Below are 18156 nucleotides of genomic sequence, written 5' to 3'. Positions count from 1 at the left end.
TAATGTAATTATTTAAGAAAACATCACGATACCTCATACCTATCCAGACGAACTTTTAAAAATTATCTAAACTTAAGTATCACCTACTTCTAGAAAATTTCCAAAATCCAATCTCTCCCCCTAACCTCCCTACCAAATATTTCCAAGCGCAACTCCCTCCACTCTATAAAATCCCCTAAAAATGATGCAAAGACTCATCCATCTCTCCACACATAGGGCAACTGTAAGGACCATCCCTCAATCTATTTTTTCCTAAATATTTCCTACGTTCTCCAAGAGGCATAAAATTCCCCTTTACATACATTACCCATTTCAAATCATCCGGAGCTAGTCCCGTTTTTAGGTAAATTCGCCCCAGCTCTCCTTGACCTCCGCATATATCCCAAGGGACGGCGAGTTGGCCTTCTCATCTTGCCAAACCTGAGCTTCCTGAGATTCTAGCCTAGTAGCAACCAACCTAGATACAGTCCCTACCATCTCTCCTATCCCCTTTCCCTCATTCCAGCAATTCCCTAGCCCTGCACGGTCTAATATATTCTTCACCTAATTTGGCCACGAATCCTTCCTCCTATCTTAAAGCATCATTAAAAATGCTTATTTAACTAGCGTATTATCTTCTATCGATGACACCCTTTCCCAATATTTAACCATACTAATTAACCTCCTCTATCTCATACACTTTATTCCTATATTACCTCCCATTACTAACCCATTAAACTTATTATCAAGGCCTAATATACGCTTAAAAGCCTCAACTTCATTCTTTCTAAATTTAACCCTTTATTATACCCACAAAGCTCCACCCCGTAGCGCAAAACCAATCTAACCCTAGCATTAAAAACATACTTTAGTAGTCCTACATCCCTAATTTCAATAATACTACTTTTACTTAACAATCCTAGTAGTCCATTTCCCTTACTTTCTACTATCTTGAGATGTTTCTTCCATTTCCCATCTGACGAAAGCCTACAACCTAAGTACTGAAATTCATCTACATAGTATAGTGTCCTACCTTCATACGCAAACTGACACTGCGAATCTATCTGTTCTCCACTTTTCCTAAAAACCATTACCACTGACTTCTTTATGTTTAATACTAGTTTCTTATTCCTTAAATAAGAAGATGCTAGATGTATTAGTTGTTTTAAGTATTCTTTACTTTCCGCTACTAATGCTGTGACATCCGCAAAAAGTAATGCGATAACGCCTGTGCTTGAAAGCTTAATTTTTTGGGCGCCTCTGCCTATCAAATATATTTCAAAATCATTAATATACAATGAAAATATCCTTTGGGAAATTGTAGATCCCTGCTTAACACCAGGTCTACTCCTAATAACCCTAGAGAAATCCTTGCCTACCCATACTACAATCTTAACTATATTATACACAGATGCTATAATCTTAACAAGTACGCTTGGTAGCCCTAATGCTAACAACGACTCTATCATTAAACTTCTATCCACTCCATTAAACGCCCCTTTTAAATCTAAAAATGTAACAAATAGCTTTCCTTCCCTCTTTTCTCCTAACCTGTTTTCTAATCATCCCTTATAAAACAAGAGCTAAGAGCTCATATGGCACTTGTGACGAGGTTGGAAGAGCCAAGAGCTCATATGGTATGAGCTCTAGCAAAATTCTAAGAATCAATAGCTGCTTTAAAAGTAAAATCAGAGGCCTAATGCCGGTCGGGATTTAAAATAAGAGCTCTGAGACACGAGGTCCTTCTAAATATCAAAATTCATAAAGATCTGATCACCCACTCGTAAGTTAAAAATACCTCAATTTTTCAGATTTTTCTCTCCCTTCTGCCCTTCAGATGTTCGAATCGGGGAAAACGACTTTATAAAGTCAATTTGTACAGCTCCTTGACACGCCTACCAATTTTCATCGTCCTAGCACGTGCAGAAGCACCAAGCTCGCCAAAGCACTGAACCTCACCATCTAACTCCCCCAAAGAGAGTAGATCCAGTCCGGTTACGTCAGTCACGTATCTATGACATTTACAAACATTTTCCAAGATATCTGGTTTCACCCCCCAGCTCTCCGCAATGTCAAAAGATCAGTTCGGGATTTGAAATAAGAGCTCTGAGACATGAGCTCCTTCTAAATATCAAATTCCATCAAGATCCGGTCACCTGTTCTTAAGTTAGAAATACCTAAATTTTTCTAACTTTTCCAAATTAACAACCCCAAGCTCCCCTAAAGAGAACGGATCCGCACCAATTTTGTCAATCTCGTATCTATAACTTGTGCTTATTCTTCCCATCAAGTTTCATCCCAATATCTCCACTCTACCCGTTTTCCAAGATTTCTAGTTTCCAAGATTTCTGTTTCCCCCCTTCACCCCTCTATGTCCCCAGATCCGATTCGAATTGAAAATGGAACATCTGAGACATAAGACTCTTCTATCTATTAAGTTTCATTGAGATCCGATCACCCATTCGTAAGATACCTCGATTTCATGTCTTCTAAGAATTCCGGCTTCCCCCTCGAACCCCCTTCAATGTCGCCGAACCTGGTCGGGATTTAAAATGAGTGTTTCAAAGCACAAGATCCTTCTAAATATCAAATTTCATTAAGATCTGTTAACTTGTTCGTAATTTACAGATACCTAATTTTTTCTAATTTTTCTGAATTACTCCCCCCTCACCAACTCCACCAAAGAGAGTGGATCCAGTCCTGTTATTTCAGTCACCTATCTTGGACTTGTGCTTATTCTTTCCACCAAGTTTCATCCTGATCTCGCCGCTTTAAGCGTTTTCCAAGATTTTTGGTCCCCGCCCCCCCCCCCCCTAATGACACTGGAACTAGTCAGGATACAAATAAGAGATCTAAGTTTCGAGGTCCTTTCAAATATGAAATTTCATTAAGATATGACCACTCTTGCAAGTTAAAAATGCCTCATTTTTTCTCATTTTTAGAATTAACCTCCCCCACCCCCAACTCCCCCAAAGAGAGCAGATCCATTCCGGTTATGTCAATCCCGTATCTAAGACTTGTGCTTATTTATCCCAACAAATTTCATCCCGATCCGTCCACTCTAAGCATTTTCCAAGATTTGAGGTTCCCCCTCCCAACATCATCTTAACCCGATAAGGCTGAAATTTAATATAAGAGCTCTGAGACATAATATCCTTCCAAACATCAAATTTCATTAAGATCCAATCACTCCTTTGTAAGTTAAAAGTACCTCATTTTTCTAATTTTTCATAATTAACCCTCCCCCCACTCCCCCAAAGAGAGCGGATCCGTCCCAGTTATGTCAGTCACATATCTAGGACTTGTGCTTATTTTTCCCACCAAGTTTCATCCCGATCCCTCCACTCTAAGTGTATTCCAATATTTTAGGTTCCCCCCTCAATTCTCCCAACGTCAACGGATCCAGTCGGAATTTAAAATAAGAGCTCTGATACACGATGTCCTTCAAAACTTAAAATTTCATTAAGATCCGATCACTCCTTCGTAAGTTTAAAATACCTCATTTTTCTAATTTTTCAGAACTAACCTCCCCCCCAATCCCCCAAAGAGAGCAGATACGTCCCGGCTATGTCAATCACGTATCTAGGACTTGTGCTTATTTTTCCCACCAAGTTTCATCCCGATCTCTGCACTCTAAGCGTTTTCCAAGATTTTAGGTCCCCTCCATAAATCCCCCGATGTCACCAGATCGAGTCGAGATTTAAAATAAGAGCTCTGAGACACGATATCCTTCCAAACATCAAATTTCATTAAGATCCGATCACTCCTTCGTAAGTTAAAAATACCTCATTTTTTTTATTTTTTCCGAATTAACCGGAAACCTGGTTAATACCAAGTGCCATAATAAAAATCTGATCTATAGGACTATAGCCTTTTCTGAACCCTGCCTGCGAATCTGATAAAATTTATTTTGGTCTATCCAACTATCTATCCTGCAACATAATATCTGAGCAAAAACCTTGCTAAGCACATTACTTAGGCTTATGCCTCTATAATTTTTGTGGTCTAATCTATCCCCCTTTTTAACTAACGGCACTAGAACAGATGTAGCCCAAGACAAGAGCCATTCTGAACTGTTCAATTTACTCGAAAACATCCCTGCTACAACAGGCAGCAGCCACACCCGTTCCCACTTCCTAAGTGCGTTTTGTGCGGACCCACCTCTCATTCCTTTCATTGTCTCCCAAACTTCACTTACTTGGATGGGAGCAGCAAACAACATCCTTTATGAATGCTTACAGCTCCTCTATTTTTCTATCACCTAGTAAAACCAAACATTTCTCTAAATCCTGCTGAACTTTTTCACTCGTCATCATACTCTGAAAATTTTTCTCTTTCTCTTTTGTTACTTTCAGTGCCTTTCTAATCCCTAAATCCTCAGTTTCCCTGCGTTTTTTCTTCCTAACACTATTAGTCGCTAGTTTCTTAGAGCTAACCCACTCAAAAGTAGCCATAACAGGCAAGTGATCTGAACCTACCACTGCCATCACCTGGAAATCTGCACATAGATGCCAAAGAGGAATATCCACCAAAATATAATCAGTTAAATTAGAAGAAGCCCCAGAAAAACAAGTGAAATTTCCCATACCTCCATCCTTTCCAACTCTTCCATTCAAAATAACAAAATTTTCCTTACCACAAAAATCTTAAATTTTACGGCCCCAATTATTCTTTCGTCTGCTATGGTCCTTACTTACCCTCGGAGGGAGATGGATTACTAATTCATTCCAAACCTCCCAAGCAGCTTCTTCCGAACAGGCATGAGGTGACATCAAAACTTCTGGAGTAACCCCAGCATAACCATTAAAGTTCCCCATAAGACAAAACGAATCAGAAGGAAACTGAATAGAAAATTTGCCTTTTTTAGCCTCTAATATACAGCGCGTATCCTCCTCGTTGTAAGAGCTCGACTCTGGAAGGATACAAATTGCACAAAAAATAATACAGTGTCCTTTGGCTTTGACTCTATCAAAGACCATATCATTGACTCTATCATTGACCATATCAAATTACAAGAAACACTCTTCAGTCGTTAGACTTTTTGCTGAGATAAAAAAATATCAGATACAAAAAATGCGGTTCCACCATAAGTTCATCCATTCTTAGATATTTTACGATGGACACCGAAATACCGAAACCATTCAAACTGAATTTCATTTTCCAACCAAGTTTCAGATAATGCTACAGTATTAAACATACACTGAGATACCAATAGACTATTAATTTTCATTTCACTCCATCCTTGAATGTTCCAATGCACTATATTTATTCTTTCCTGTGCAACACCATGGCCCTGGTCTCCTTATTTTTTCAGACGATTACTTTGATAGCTTGCGGATAGCTTTGGAAAGATAGCTTACGAGGTGCAATCTGCCTTTCATTTATTGTGGCTCTACCTCTAAGAAAAGGTGGCTGTGTTGTATTTCGCACACTATCATTCTGGCTAATAATTTCAGAATATCCTCTCTTTGGAGCGCCCCTTTCAACTTGTGGCGCAGCAACAGACAAGGGTGTTTTATGCACTTTGATTTCATTTTGCAATTGTACAGAATCACTAAATCCGCCACCGAATGGCTGCATAGATGTGACGCTTGAGTTTGATGACCGCGAATCCGCTCTCGGTCTTCCACCATCTTTCAACGTTATGTTTGAACCTCCAACAGCCGATACCTGGTACGGACTAGCATCTCCCCTTCTATATTCACCACCAAGTACTATGTGCTCCTCTATTGCATCAGTTCCAAAATTGTAAATAAACCTCTTGTTCTCCACAAACAATTTCATATCCCACAACTTCGCCTCTTTTCCCACTGACTTTGCTGCCTCAAAGGTAAATTTCATTTTCTTTCTTGAAAGTACTTCTCGTGTTGTGTAGTCAGATGTAATTCAAATTTCTTGCGTGTCTAAGATGTTGACCTGATTTCAGAACAAGGTCGCGGCAAAAAGCGCTCGTAAATTTAACCAAAACGGGGTGGGGTTTTGATTACACTTAATACGGAAAACGTCTTTTGTGTCACTAAGATATATCGAGGCGTTCGGACTAAACTGGTTAAAAGTGGCAACTACATCTTCAAGTAATGTCTCTGCTCGTCTTGACGGATCAAAGTTATACAAAATCACATTTGTTCGTTTCGAATCAGCCTCCATATTAGTCATTTTAAGTCGCATCTTCTCCAGTTCAGTTCTCAGAGAATCCACTTATTGCTGCGTATTTATATTCTCTGCCCTAACTTCAGCAATTGCTCCCTTCAACTTAGTTGATAACTGGGCCAGTCCCCCATTTATTCTCGCTATTTCTGATGAAATTGAGTCTATTTCTGCTAACTGACCATTCATTAGGGTGAGCATTGTCATCATTTGAGATTCTGTATCATTAGAGATATGGCTGTCCCCTGGATTCTGGCCTTGTGTAAACATGCCTTGGAATAAAATAACGAATTCTAAGCTTTCCTTTTCACAGGGTTTGCCAATATGGATACAATTATATGCTACTATAATCTTTATTATTGCCAAACTCGCATACCGCTATATAGTCAGTAGATGTCCATTCGTCACCTAACAGTACTACTCCGATTTTTTTTTCTCAAATACAGTGCTTAGAGTAAGCTCATGCTTTTCTCTCAGATATTAAGTTGCGTAAGGGGTACCAAGAAGCCACGCCTAGTTAGAGGGAACTCAGACTTTAATCCTCTTCCTCTTGGAATACGATAATTTTTTTCATTTTCTTTTATGTTATTAGGCTCTTAATGCCTTTGTGGTGTTTCTGTAACTGTTTCTCGCATTTGAGTGTCAATTTCCTCTTATCATCTAATTTCTCCTCTTATTCTTAGTTGTCCTGTATTTTCCTATATCCCAAAAAAGATATAGAATAAGCCTGAGGTCGAGGGAACTACAACAGGTCTAATGGTGCTATAAAATACAAAATCCATAAGCTTTTGTTTCTATAAAGGATATATATTGAAAATTTTTTTGGTTGGGGGATGTCAATAGGATAATTTAAGTGGGGACGGGACTAAAACACCATAACAAGACAGACAGCAATTTCTTCTGGAGTGGGTTCAGTCGGACCAAATGTTTACAAGGTAGCCGTGAGAAAATATGATACACTAGAATTAATTAAAAGCGTAATCACTCATATTTGTTTTTGTTTTTACAGATTTTACACCTTTTCCTCATACAAATGGTAAAGTGCCTCTTCAAGTGCTACCCGCAACACAGAAGCCGATTCCACAAAACAGGGAGACAATGCTACATGCAATTGTCGATCCGAATACTAATGAGGAAGTGAGTATATCACCCGATTTGGTTAGTCGGAGTAGGAGTGAATCCACTTCTAAGGTTGGTTTTATATCTGTTTGAACAGAAATTTATAACGTAATCAATCAAGAGCGAGATATTAGGAGGAGGTGAACCCCTAATATGGGTAATAATTTCTGTTCGTTTTAACTTTTAATGCTGGTGCTTACTTCCAGCTGAAAAAAAACTTTTTCATATTTATCTTTTCATTTTTTTTTTAAGTAATGCTAGTAAATCTTGCGCTCCCTTCATGGAAATTTTCTTCCCCCATGACAAATTCCTCGATGGAAAGTTCCCCCAGCGTATCCCCCTCTTCTCAACCCCTGCCTCCAACCAAAAAATCCTCCTGAAAACGCCTGTACACTTCCCAATAACCATTACTATATGTAAGCACTGGTCAAAGTTTTGAACTTGTAACCCCTCCCACGGGGACTGTGGGGGAGTAAGTCGTCCCCAAGGATATAGTTATAAGGTTTTTCAACTACGGTGAATAAAATGGCTATCTCAGAATTTTGATCCATTGACTTTTGGAAAATAATTAGCGTGGGAGGGGGCCTAGATGCCCTCCAATTTTTTTGGTCACTTAAAAAGGGCACTAGAACTTTTCATTTCCGTTAGAATGAGCCCTCTCACAACATTCTAAGACAACTGGGTCGATACGATCACCCCTGGAAAAAAAAAACAACAAAAAAACAAACAAACAAATAAACACGCATCCGTGATCTGCCTTCTGGCAAAAAATATAAAATTCCACATTTTTGTAGATAGGAGCTTGAAACTTCTACGGTTTGGTTCTCTGATACGCTGAATCTGATGGTGTGATTTTCGTTAAGATCCTAAAGCTTTTAGGGGGTGTTTTCCCCTATTTTCTAAAATAACGCAAATTTTCTCAGGCTCGTAACTTTTGATGGGTAAGACTAAACTTGATGAAACTTATATATTTAAAATCAGTATTAAAATGTGACTCTTTTTTATGTAGCTATTGGTACCAAAATTCCATTTTTTAGCGTTTTGGTTACTATTGAGCCGGGTTGCTCCTTACTACAGTTCGTTACCACGAACTGTTTGATACCAGACAAATACATTAAAGTGATGAGTGCTATGTACGAGAATAACGCTGCTGCTATCAAGGTAGGAAATGATGTTACCTGCTGATTTTGTCTTAAATCAGGAGTTAAGCAGGGTTGTGTTCTATCCCCCTTTATATGGATCATTTTGATGGACTTTGTCTTAAGGAGTACGGGAAAGACAAAGGGAGAACAAGGAATCAAATGGGGAGGAAAAACTCTCCTATAATCCGATGATGCTGATAATTTTAGCATCCTAGATGAAAGTGTGAGCAAAATGAATGAGCTTTAAGAGGCTTTGCGAGTTCAGGATGCTAGAATAGGTTTCAAAATTAAAGTTGAAAAGACTAAGTGACTAAGTTTAGGGATAAGTGAAGATGAAAAGTTTACATTGGGTAACGAAAAGATTTATCCGGTAGAGAGCTCGACTTATCTTGGTAGTAATACTAGTAAAGACTGTGGGAGCAGTGAAGATGTTAAAAGTAGAATAGCCAAGTCTTTGGGTGTTTTTTCACAGTTAATAAAAAGTTTGGAAGAATAGGAAGATAAGTTTGCAAACCAAGATTAGAATATGGGAAGCCACAGTGGTGAAAAATGGCTCTGAAGCATGGGCGTTCCGAAAAGCGGATGAAGGTTAACTAGATGCTTTCCAGAGAAATTTCCCTGCGGATTGCTCTCGCTACCTGGCTGACCGACCGTATTTCAAACAATAGGCTGTACGAAAAGTGTGGTTCAATCCGATCCCGCTTTTTAGGGCTATAATGAGAGATAGGTTGAGATAGCTAGGGCGCGTTGACAAATTGCCGAAGATTGTCCTTTTTGGCCAACTGTCTAGGGCTAAACGGAAAGCAGGTCGTCCATGGTTGGGGTAGGAGGATGTCATAAAGAAATATGTAAAGGAAATGGGAACTTCCTCAGAGGGTGTTAAGAGGGAGGCTTTGAATAGATTGGTATGGAGGCGGAGCCGGTGTAACAGTATCGGCCTCAGGCGGCTTGGTACTGTAGTGAGTTGTTAGTAGTAGTTTTGTAGTTTAGTGAAAATTGTAGGTGGTACGTAAGAGACTCAATGGAAGGATTCCTATGCAAGTCCTTTTTGGTAAGCCATTCGAGACAGTATTAACTATCATAGTAGGGCAGATACTTATATATTTGGCTTTTCATGTTTGTACGAAGATAAAGGTGCAAACTAATAGCTCTGTTAAACCGCCATAACTGCGAACGTTAACCACCACTTTTTTGTCACATTCTAATATCTGCAACCAATCATTAGAATAACAAATAATTCCAGTGAAAAAAAATTGAAGTTCCCATACCCATGGCGTGTAAAAGTGTGTGTATGTTATGATGAATAAACAATCTGCGTTATCATCCTGAATTCATCATTGATGCCAAATTTTATCTGAAACTCCATACAAGTTCAGCCATCACATTTTTAATTTTTTTTTTGCGAGTACTGCTTAATTTATTTTTAAGGTGCCTCCTCCTGTTCTTGAAACATCTGCTGCTGCACCAGAGGAATCAATTCCAATACCACAAAATACTAAACGTGAACCAGATTTGGAAGAAGGGAAAGAATCTAATTTCCCAGCTCACTCCCCGCCTGAATCTCCACTCCCTGAAATTGAACAGTACGAAAATCTATCTGTAAAGCTAATATATCCCTACAAAGAAGGTTTGTCTTTTTGTTTATTACAAAATGAATGCTTGGTTTTCTTTCTTGGAATGTTATTAAATATAAGATTATACTATGTTTAATAATATTATATTAGATTACAGGATAGTTCAAATATTAGATTGTATTATGTTGGGTTATATCATAAATGTAAGATTATATTTGGAATTAGACTAAATATCTCGATAACTATTTTAAAATAGTCCAAAATTAGCTAAATCGCTTATTGTCTTTATGCCCACTTAGCAACCATGGATCTTTTTATAACTAGTGGGAGAAACAACCTACGTTCTAGTTGACAACCTACTCACTCATTCTTATCTGTAGTAGAGAATAGACCAAAGTAGTCAGGGAGAGCCAGCTTCTACCCCCGCGTAAAGTTCCCCAACACGCAAAACTGAGCAGCTAAAAAGAAAGTACAAAATAGGTACCTCTTCAATTTAGGTACAATAGCCAACATTTTTTTTTTAGTTAGACTTCATATTCTCTAAATTATGTTTAAATAAATAAAAACTTGTCCTTTCAGGTAGATAGTTTTTTTATTTCGACATTAGACATTAAACCCAATATTTTTCCTTTTTTTTTGGTTCTTTGGACTTCATGCTATTTAAAGTTAAAAAAAAAAGAAGTAGAACTTCCGGCATAATACCCAATATTTTTTTTGATAGACTATATGTTAGATTACCTTTAACAGACTTAATTGCCTGTAGGTTACCAAGTAAATCGTATCATATAAAGTAGTATTTTCTTCAAAAATATACCTTTCTTTTCTTTATTAAAATTTTAATAAAGAATAAAAAAATTAAATACTAACAACCTATTATCAGGCTATAAAATCTTTGATAATAACCCATAGGGCTTTAGATATCAACTTTCAGAAGAGTATTAATATTACCATTTTTTTAGAAATGTCTTTTCAGAATAAAATTATTTTAGCTTAGGTACTATGGAAGGTGTGGGAAATAAAGTCAAGTTCAATAAAAATTGTTCTGTAAAGGAAGTCGACATCACGAGCACCTCAATAGATGTGGCTGAGGACTTCACTTACCTGGGATCCACACTGTAGAGGGATGGCTCGATCACATAAAAGCTTATATCCCGAATAGCCAGTGTTAGCAGTTGTTGGTTGGCTGAATAGCATTTGGTGAAAACCAAGTATAAGCCGCCATACTAAGATTCATATTTACAACACTTCACTCAGTACCGTGTTACTGTATGGAGGAATGGCGTAACCAGTCGCAAAATCTACCCTATACACCTTTGATGCCGTACTGACCATGCATCTTCGAAGAATCGAGGGTTTTCACTGGACTGACAGTTACCAACCAGACTCTCCTGTCATGTACTTCACAAGCTCCTTTCTCGACGTAGCTTGCCCAGCACAATTTTTGCCGGAGTGGCCACCTCCTTCGTCTGTCATATGGCGCCCGAGTACGTGTTGTCTTTGACTTTGGCCCCACCCTATACAGATGGAAACATCCCAGAGTATCACTCCCCTACTAGATGGATGACAGAATGTCAAAGAATTCATTGCCAAAGCTCGCACTCCAGGGGAAGAAACCGCGAGCTTGGCAAGCAATGGTTCAGCCTGGATGTGCCTGGTCTCATCGTTCTTTACACCGTCCTGGCAAGAGCCATAAGGCAAGTTACAGAAATTCAACCCACTGTCGATTATTCATGTCGTCACCTTCATACTTCTTCACCTTCGTATATATATAAAGGTGACCCTCGTATCCTTTTAAAGCTTATATTCGTCACCTTTTGAACTTCTTGCTCTGCTAAACTTCAGCTTCTACTTAGAAAATAAAAAATCTATTCTCTACCTGCCTCTCTGATTTTCTTTCCCTCTTCATACCTGAGATATTGAGTGATTCGAGAATTTGTCTTCAGGTGAGTATAGCATATGAAATCGTACATTCAAAACAGTTTCGTCTATTTCTGTATTTAAAATGTATTTCAAAATATTGATTTACGCTTTTTGTCCTTTGTTGAGGGTTTTGGATTTAACATTATCTTGAACTCAATTCAAACGCTTTATTAACCTAAAAAATCAAGAGTACATAGAAAAGAAAAACAGAAGAGTACACTTGGCATAAACATATGACAATTTATCAACTAGTTAATTAAACTTCAAGTAGTTTTTTAATGCCCAAAAGTTTGTTGCAATTTATATAAATTAACAAATTAGATCTGATCTGTAAAGAACTTATTATTTAAACTTTTTTTTCAAAGACACTGCTGTAAATTTTAAATTGAACAAGGACACAACGTATTTTTATGCGTTTTTATGAATAGTTTTTTTTTTTTTTCATTTATGAAACTATAGGGTTCAGGAATATTGGGCTGGAAATTCAGCAAACAACCCAGGCACAATTTATCATTATAGATATTGCATTGACTTTTTGGTATTTATTACTAGAAGGATAATAGCCCAAGGACTTACAGCTTTAAGGTTGAAACTGATCAAAGACAAAAAACTGTCCTCTTGCGCAAATAGTGATTTTCACAGCTATGAAACTAGAAGCTCTAGAATAATCCGCAAGAAATACGGCATAAAATCCATTTATCGTCTTTTTTTTATAGAGATTTTGTCCCTCGATTTGGATGCAAGATTCTAGGTGGAGTTTAAGGAGGTTTTAATCGCCCCTTGAGATCTTTTTGGGGGGATTCGCTCTTAAAAAAAAGTGGTTTATTGAAACTATCTTGGCCTAAGGACTGGCTAATATGATTTTTTTTTTTATGGATTTAGATACAGCCCATTAGGCTCTACATTTAAACCAGGAGTTTGGCAAAATATCGAATTAGATTTTATCCTTATAGTCCAAAAAAAAAAAAAAACAGAATTTGCTCCGAAGCTTTATGCGTTTGCCAGTTTATAAAGTTAAGGTCAAAATTTACCCCAGAACTGCAAATGAGACGGTGGAGCATATGATAAATGGGTACCCCAGCACAAAAGGAGGATGTTATAAAAGACTGAAAAAACATAGCCAATTATTGTTGGTTCCAGAGCCCAATTTGTAGTATTTTTAGGGTGGAACCAAGTTCATTGCCTTAACCACCCGGTCTGTATTAATAATGTTGTGTTATTGTCAAATGCAGGCGTCACTTTGTTTGATGTTAGAAAATGGATAATTTGATAAATGATGAATGAATTCTGTGTTATCATCCTGTACATTCCTTGATGATTTATGATTTACGCTAATATTTGCTGATGTAGAAATCCGTTAAAATGGTAATATAATCATGGTAAAATAATAAATGGTAAAAATCATGTATGCTTCGCTTTTTTCAGGTCAATGGAGCCCTTTAAATCCCGGCGGCACGAAGAAATACGACAGGGAATTTTTGAAGATGATACAAGGTTCGCCTTTGGCCAAAATAACTCCCAACATCCGAGCCGAGATCTCCTCTACAGGTCAAGCTTTCAAAGTAAGTTTTTAAATCTTTTCTTTGTTATCTGTTTGATTGTTTATTTATTGACATGTGCTATTTTGTTTTAGATTATTCGATTTATACAAATGCTAGTAATTGTGAATAAGATAAGCGCTACTAATGGATTACTTAGGACAAATCCAATTATTTTCTCTGTCTTATCACGGATTATTAATTTTAACAGATGATTTTAAACTTTTCAGTAAAGGACAACAAGGAAGTTTTTTTTTCAAAGGAGCCGAAAGATCGCTATTTAAAGTTGTCTACGTCTAATATTTTTGTTGGTTAGACGGAATAGAAGCCAGTTATGATTGTGAGGAATGTGGGACCCACGTATTTTATTTCATATTACTATTTCTCGACCAAGGTGGTCTTGACTCCCAAAGGAATATGGTCATATGTGTATACCAAGTGTTGGAGTTGGTTGATAAAATGTATTGATTTTGTATTAAAGAATGTTTTATCAATTAAGAAGTTTCAGTTAAATATACATATAAATGCAAAAAAGAAAAAACAAAGAAAAAAAAACAAAGACTCGTGCATCAATCGAAATTGAGTGAGATAATTAGGTCCTACTGGTGAAAAAGAAAATTAGTATCAAATTATCAATTGTAATAAGGGGGCTATGGGTTGAAATTTCTCTTCTTGATGGTCGTGGCTCAAAATAGGTTGAGACACCATAGTTTAAAATTTTTGTTAGTTAAAAATTTAGCTGCGCGAGACATTTATCTTTTGACTATTGATAATAAAATGACCATATTTCCTGGCAATTTTGCATATTTGCTTAGAATAATTATTTTTTTTTGCCAAGTAACTGTGTGTGTTTCTATGTTGTTAATGTCATTTATAATCAAATTTACTTTTACCGTCGTATATATTATGATGTTCTAAGAGACTATGGCTATTTCAAAGTCTGTCTGTTTTTGTCTTGCATATATTGATGCATTGATAAATAGTATCTTTATGTTAAAAAGATAATTAGTTAACGCAAAAAAAAACAGATTTGCCTAATGTTGGAGCAGATTCTGCTTTGAGCGAGCTTAGATTCAGACCAAAGACTCACAGTTACAATGCGCTTTAGCTATATTTACTTTGGGGGACTAGATTATTATTTTCCTCTGTTCTGATAATTTGTTCCTAAAATTTCACAAATCTAACCTTTCTTCCGTATTTAATATCTAATAATCGACTTAAGGTGAACCTACTAGTGAACTTTTAAGAGGTAGGAGGTAAAACCTATATTTAATTGCCTATTTAATAAAAACTCATGTTGGACTTTTTAGTTTCCTTGCCTAAATTAAAACTAAATCTTCTTAATAAGGCTTATATCTAATCTCTGTATAAATTGTATATTTAAGAAAATTAAAAACTAATGAGCTAATAAAAAATGATTAATAAATCAAATTAGTTTTAAAAGTTAGTTAATAGTTAGAATAGTTAAAAAGAGAAAAAAAATTATACAGCTTCTGTGATGGAATTAAAGAGCGAAGTGAATCCATTAAACCCATAAAACTATTACTTCCAAATTATGCAACATCAAATGGAGTAGATTCTGCTTTGGACGAACTTAGCTTCAGTCCAAGCACTTTCATTCCATGTTTCCCCAATCTAACCCACATAAAAGACAAGACAGCACAAATGTGCTTTAGCTTAGGCTGCCACGCTATTTCTGTTCAATCAAGTCTTAAGCTATTATTATTAGGAAACGCTTCCATTAGCATAGTTTACTGTTTCTTTGTATACTAAAGTATTTGATAGACTAGGATTTATTTTTACAGCAACCTGCTAGTTGGAATCAAGGACGAAAACAGACGAATCAAGGACATTTTGACACTGCAGGAGCTGACACAATGTCCCCTGCTTATCTTCGCTCTTCAATGCAAGGAAATAGAGCCCCTTTGCCTCAGCGTTCGAGCCAGGGTAAAGGCATGCATAGACCTACTACTATGATAAATATTCCTGTTGCTCAATCGAAGGCTGCATTTCCAAAAGTTGAAAATGCTCGGGTTCCTGACACCTTTGCCAAGAAGAAAGTCACTGATAAGGAAGAACAGAAGACCATTGTAAGTTTTATTTTTTACTCAAATAAATATTTGATTATAATGGTTGTGGCAATTGCTTTAATATAGTAAAATGTGATTCTTGGCCTATTTTAACAGAAATCATAAGTGTTTTTTATTAGAAACTATCTAGTCAGAAATATTTTGCAACAAACAGTGATTCAGATTTAGCTGTAATTTCATGTAGTAGTAGTAGTAATTTCAAGTAAATGATTACATAAAAAAAAAACTAGTTTTTTTTAACTGAAAGTAAGGAGCGACATTAAAACTTAAAATGAACAGAAATTACTCCGTATATGAAATGGGCTGTCCCCTCTGCAATCCTTCGCTCTTTACGCTAAAGCTTTTAATTGTTTTAAAAAGCAGAATTGTGGCAAAGAGTCAAACTTTAGCGTAAAGAGCGAAGGATTGCAGAGGGGACAGCCCATTTCATATACGGAGTAATTTCTGTTCGTTTTAAGTTTTAATGTCGCTCCTTACTTTCAGTTATAAAAAACTAGTTTTTTTATGTAATTTCTGAACGTTTTTTAATTAATGCATGTTTGATTTTGGCTCTCCACACATAAATTATTAAAATGAAATTTGCATATTAATTCCTTTTTTGGCTAAATGGCTTTCTCTTAGTTTTGATCAGACGGTTTTGAGAAATAAGGGGTGGGGAAGGAGGCCTAGTTGCCCTGCAATTTTTCGGTTACATAAAAAGGCAACTATAAATTTTAATTTTTAATGAATGTTTTTATTAGTAAAAAATATACGTAACTTAAGAATTAACTTACGTAACAAACTTTTATATTCTTAAATTTTTATTATGTATATGAGGGGGTTTGTACCCTCGTTAATACCTCGCTCTTTACACTAAATCGTAAGTTTTGTCCCAATTCTTTAAGAATGACCCCTGAATCAGAAAGGCCGTAGAATAAATAGTTGAAATTACTAAAAATACTATAGCATAAACAGTGAGGTATTTGTCTCCTCCTAAATACCTCGCTCTTTATGCTAAAGTATTTTTAGAACCCCTCATATGCGTAATAATCTCTGTTCGTTTTAAGTTTTAATGCTACTCCTTCCTTTCAATTGAAAAAACTTTTCATGTTTATTTTTTCATTGTTTTTTTTTATAGTAATGCTAGAAAATCCTGCGCCCTTTTCATTGAGTTTCTCTTCCCTCATAACTTATGAGGGAATTCCTCTCTTCCTCATGTTTGTTTTAAGTTTCAATGCTACTTCTTACTTTCAATTGAAAAAACTTTTCCATGTTTATTTTTTCATTGTTTTTTTTTATAGTAATTTTAGAAAATCCTGTGCGCTTTTCATTGAATTTCTGTTCCCCCATGACATATTTCTCCAAGGAAAGATCCTCCCACATAGCCCCCTCCCCTCGACCCTACCCCCAAAACCAAAAAAATCCCCTGAAAACGTCTGTACAATTCCCAATAACCATTATTATATGTAAACACTGGTCGAAGTTTGTAACTTGCAGCCCCTCCCTCAGGGACTGTGGGGGAGTAAGTCATTCCCAAAGACATAGCTATTATGGTTTTCGACTATGCAGAACAAAATAGCTATCTCAAAATTTTGATCCGTTGACTTTGGAGAAAAAATTAGCGTGGGAGGGGGCCTAGGTGCCCTCCAATTTTTTTGGTCACTTTAAAAGGGCACTAGAACTTTTCATTTCCGTTAGAATGAGCCCTCTTGTGACATTCTATGACCACTTGGTCGATATGATGACCCCTGGGAAAAAAAAACAAAAAAAAAAACAAATAAACACGCACCCGTGATTTGTCTTCTGGCAAAAAATACGAAATTCCACACTTTTGTAGATAGGAGCTTGAAATTTTTGCTATAGGGTTCTCTGATACGCTGAATGCGATGGTGTGATTTTCGTTAAGATTCTATGACTTTTAGGGGGTGTTTCCCCCTATTTTCCAAAATAATGCAAATTTTCTCAGGCTCGTAACTTTTGATGACAAAGACTAAATTTGATGAAACTTATATATTTAAAATCAACATGAAAATCCGATTCTTTTGATGTATACTTTAGCATCAAAATTCCGTTTTTTAGAGTTTCGTTTACTATTGAGCCGGGTCGCTCCTTACTACAGTCGTCACCACGAACTGTTTGAAACAAATTTCTTAGAGTTTAAGAAAAGAGCCTGAAACCCATCGAAAATGACTTCAAGTCGAAGTAAAAGAGTAATGCAACTTAAATCACCATCGTCGAAAGCTATATACTGCAGGGCTAAAGTACACTCACCTTGAAAAAAAAACTAGGGAAATCATAGTTTTGTATGGATAGGACTTATGTCTCTTGTTTTCCCCTTTTTCTCAGGACTAATCGTATTGTAAAAGTGGCTGTAGAATATTTTTATAGGGCATTATTGAACCAAATTGCAAAACTTCATGTCTTTCTTAAGTAACAGAAGAGATAGTGTCACAAAAATTGATCTTTCTTGCCATTTTTTTTCATGAATATCAAATGTGTCCGAAAGAGGGTCAAACGTTTTAGAAAGCTAATCGATTTACCGTGCTTCAAAAGCCCGTTCAGTGGAGATTTAAAGTTCATTATTTTGAAAATCAAAGAGAATCGCAAAAGAAAGTTGAAATTTTCAGGAATTATATTCTTATTAATTAACTAAATTTCGTTCACCTTG

General features: G+C 36.5%; 1 protein-coding gene across 1 annotated transcript in view; it reads left to right on the top strand.

Annotated features, from left to right (window-relative positions):
* Window positions 1-18156, top strand: part of LOC136026312 (eukaryotic translation initiation factor 4 gamma 3-like) — a 131084-nt gene that overhangs the window by 65454 nt on the left and 47474 nt on the right. Inside the window, exons 8-11 of the mRNA XM_065702733.1 lie at window positions 7136-7317; window positions 9816-10014; window positions 13307-13443; window positions 15225-15509. Coding sequence (XP_065558805.1) covers window positions 7136-7317; window positions 9816-10014; window positions 13307-13443; window positions 15225-15509 — 803 coding nt within the window. The remainder of the gene's footprint in view (window positions 1-7135; window positions 7318-9815; window positions 10015-13306; window positions 13444-15224; window positions 15510-18156) is intronic.

This window comes from Artemia franciscana, chromosome 4 (genome assembly GCF_032884065.1).
Source record: "Artemia franciscana chromosome 4, ASM3288406v1, whole genome shotgun sequence".
Lineage (NCBI taxonomy): Eukaryota > Metazoa > Arthropoda > Branchiopoda > Anostraca > Artemiidae > Artemia > Artemia franciscana.
The sequence above is the reverse complement of the archived record's forward strand: the minus strand, read 5'-3'. Positions and strand labels throughout refer to the sequence as shown.